At 40.1% G+C, this 3,867-nt stretch overlaps 1 protein-coding gene across 1 annotated transcript; it reads left to right on the top strand.

Moving 5' to 3' along the window:
* Positions 1–417: 417 nt before the first annotated feature.
* Positions 418–922, top strand: LOC100605284 (late cornified envelope protein 2A). Its single transcript, XM_012511024.2, is given in 2 exon segments — positions 418–577; positions 580–922. Coding segments are annotated over 2 exon segments (318 nt in total). The 3' UTR covers positions 738–922.
* The last annotated feature ends 2,945 nt before the right edge of the window (positions 923–3,867 follow it).

The following is a 3,867-nucleotide window of genomic DNA, read 5'->3' as shown; positions in this document are numbered from 1 at the left end:
GTGCAGAAAAGAGATACAGTCTGACTTGAGTTTCTTGCCTTGGGCTGTGAGAAATGTGTATCTGAGACTTTCATTAAGGGCTTATTCTTATATTTCAAAAATGGATACTTTGTTGGGTGTGAATACTTTATTCAAGCTCATGAAGATTAGAAGATACTGCCTATCTACTAAAAGACAGAATAAGAAGCTTCTTATTATATCTGATTTTCAAGTATATATTTTCATTCAGCAGGATTTAAGTTGTTTTCTTTCACTTGTTGATATATATGTTTGTATGTGTATATATATACACACACTGAATATTATTCACCATCACCATATGGTTTAGTTTTAGAAGAGATAAAATTGCCATCCTTGGTTTTTCACAGCTAAAGGGTTTGATTATTTCAAATTTCAGGTTGAAAAAGTCGCACTGAGATGTCCTGCCAGCAAAACCAGCAGCAGTGCCAGCCCCCTCCCAAGTGCCCCCCAAAATGTCCACCCAAGTGTCCTCCAAAGTGCCGACCTCAGTGCCCAGCCCCATGCCCACCTCCAGTCTCTTTCTGCTGTGGTCCCAGCTCTGGGGACTGCTGTGCTCCAGCTCTGGGGGCTGCTGCAACTCTGGGGGTGGCAGCTGCTGCCTGAGCCACCACAGGCCCCGTCTCTTCCACCGGCACCGGCATCAGAGCCCCGATTGCTGTGAGTGTGAACCTTCTGAGGGCTCTGGCTGCTGCCACAGCTCTGGGGGCTGCTGCTGACCAGACCTCAAACATCACAGAGCAACCCTTACGGAGAAACTTGCAACCAGGACCTGTCCCAGAGTGATGCTTCTCCTGCCCCTTTTTCTCCTTTCGTTGGGCTAACACACCTTGTGAAGTGTTTTGTCTGTTGTCACGGCCCAAGAGCCCATCTTGCATCCTGATCTTACCTTCCCACTTTACCTCATACAACCATAAATCTCTTTTGCCTCTTCGTGAAGTATCCTGGCCATTGTCAATTCTTCTATTTTCAAATCCCTTAAAGTCCAGTGCCCCAGCCGTACACTTTTAAGGATGCTTTGGTAAGTGTGGAGTGTGAGAAAGAGGTATGCTGGAAGCAGTCTCCAGAGGGGCAATCCTGAAAGAGCAGCCTCACAGTAGGGCTTCTCAATGGGACTGCCTGTGTGCACTTGGAGACTGTGAGATGTGGACCCTCTCAGCCCAGGCGGGGGCCTGAAGGGACTGACAGCCCCAGGGCTGAGCACCGCTGGCCATGTGCTGCTTGCTCAGTTTAACTCACCATACTGAATGTAACTTATTTTCATTTTCTCTTCACGCCATGATGACAAAGTTAGAAAAATCTTTGGTACTCCAAGCAAAAAGGTATATTTAACAGAATTCTTTTCATCTGATTTAAAATGCTTGGCATGAGAATCAGAACCCTTAGGGGCAAGTTTAAATGACAACTCATTGCCACTTAACTACTCTCCAGGGAGGAAGAGTCTGTCCAGTTCTTGCTTTCTTTCATGTTCCAGCCTCTCCATGAAACAACTGTTAAATAAATACTTAAGCAGTATAAGGCTGAAGGAACACCTCAGTATGGGCCTGCTCAGTTCCTGTGACTCAATTTATGGCTCAGTGAGGCAGAGTATGGAACGGGGGTCCGGGCCATGTCCCACTTTTATTGCTACACCTGCCTCACTGCAAAGGATCAGACCTGGAGGGTGTGAAGGAGAATTATGAGAAATACCACTCTCAAACAATATATATGAAACAAAACATAAACCAAAATAAACAAAAAAAGAAAAACCACTCTTATGTAGCTGTAAAATAAGCTGCATACAGCCCAGCCTGGGTCTAGCCCTCCCTAGGTTCAGGTCTCCTCAGCTCAGCACTCATATTAAAAGAATTTTAGGACAGAGAAGCAACTTGTCTGGATGACTGGGGCTCTGTGCCTTGGGGAGGAAGTGTGAAGAAGAGTGAGGGCACCACTAGGGGAATTAAAAATAGTAGTCTATCAGCAGGCTGTGAGGTGCTTGTGGTGAGATGATGGGCTCAGTTTAGAGCAAGGCCCTGCTGAACATGGGCTAATAAAGCATCTTCTCCCTTCTTCTGCATGACACGGATGGGTACCAATTAACATCTCCACCTGTGTTCTTCCACTGTAGTCCCTCCCTATCATGTTTGAGGCTTCTTTCTTTGCTCCTTTTTGTAATTATTGCAACTCCTATAGGTAATTATATGTCATTGTTAGTTTAATTTGAAATTCTCATAGTACTAATTCTGAGTCTATGTTCATACATGTATTGCCCACACTTTTTCTTTTTTGTTTTTCTGTGAACTACATATTCATATACTCTGACTTATTTTTCAGCCTACTCCTTGTTTTGTTTTTTTTTCTGGTCTATCTTAAGTATTTTCCCTCTGCATTAGTCAGGATTCTCCAAAGAAACAGAATCAATAGGAGATATCGGTCTCGACAGAAATATAGATATAGTTATAGATATAGGTGGAGATACAAATTTATGATAAAAAATTGGAAATGGATTTATGATTATGAAGGCTGAGAAATCTCAAGATCTGCAGTTGGAAAACTGGAAACCTAGAAGAGCTGCTAGTTCTCGTCTGAGTCTGAGGGCCTGGGAACCAGGAGAGCTGATGGTGGAAATTGCAGTCTGAGCACATGAGAAAATCAATATCCCAGCACAAAGCAGTCAGGAAGAAGAAATTTCCTCTTACTCAGCTCTATTGTTCTATTCTGGTCATCAATTGATTGGATGAAGCCCACTCACATAGGGAAGAGTAATTTACTTTAATCGGTCTACAAATTCAAATGTTAATTTCATCCAAAAATATCCTCACAGAAACAGCCCAAGTAATGTTTGACCAAATGTCTGGGCACCTTATGGCCCAGTCAAGTCTCCATAAAATTAGCCAGCATACTTCTCTCCTTCCTCCTTATATTTTAATGATCCATATTGGCTTATAGTAACATTGTTTGCTATAAGACATTTTAAATTTTATTTTATCTGGAAAGTTTTAGACTTCTCAGTTAAGAGATTTTTTTTTTCATGTTCTTAAATTATACACATAGTCTTCAAGACTTTCTGCTAAGGTTTTATTTGCTTGCTGTTTCACTTCCCAATTTGTTAGTATATTCATTTTTATTGTGAGATATAACCTATATACAAAAGAATAAATAAAATATATTTATGTACTTTAAAAAGAAACACAAATAATACCAACCACAATGAGCATAAGAAAGAGAAGACATTGTGCCCCATGTCGCCCAATCACAAGACACTTCTCCACCCCAGCCAAAGGTAAGCATGTCACAATTTTTAATTTTCATTGTAGTTTTACCATCGATGTATGCTTCCCAGTTGAGTTTTTAAGCTTTATAAACAAGGAGTCACATTTTTATATAATTTTTTTCTCTTTATTCAATGTCCAGTTGAGAAGGTAAACCCTATTGTATGTTGATCTGTACTTTATTCATTTTCATTATTGAATAGTATATTACATTTTACAATTACACCAAAACATATTTGTCTATTCTACTGATGATGATGATTTAGTTTGTGTCTAGTTTTTGAGGAATAATTCTAATTCTGTTATGAAAATTCTTACATATGTCTTCTGGGACATATCTGGGAAGTTTTTATTTTTCCCCAGAAGTACGATTACTGGGTAGACATATTTTCAACTATCTGGATAATAACAAAATGTTTTCCAGAGGGACTGCATTAATATGTATCCTGACTAGTATTGTATGATAATTTCTGTTTCTCTGCATCCTCACCATTAGTGGTACTCGCACACCATTTTAATTTTGCTAATCGGGTGAGTGTCAGTATCTATTATTATATTTTTGATTTGCATCTTCTAGATTATTTGTGAAGTTGAGCAC

The sequence above is a fragment of the Nomascus leucogenys genome, chromosome 12, assembly GCF_006542625.1.
Source record: "Nomascus leucogenys isolate Asia chromosome 12, Asia_NLE_v1, whole genome shotgun sequence".
NCBI classification, from domain to species: Eukaryota; Metazoa; Chordata; class Mammalia; order Primates; family Hylobatidae; genus Nomascus; species Nomascus leucogenys.
This window is presented reverse-complemented; position numbering and strand designations above follow the sequence as displayed.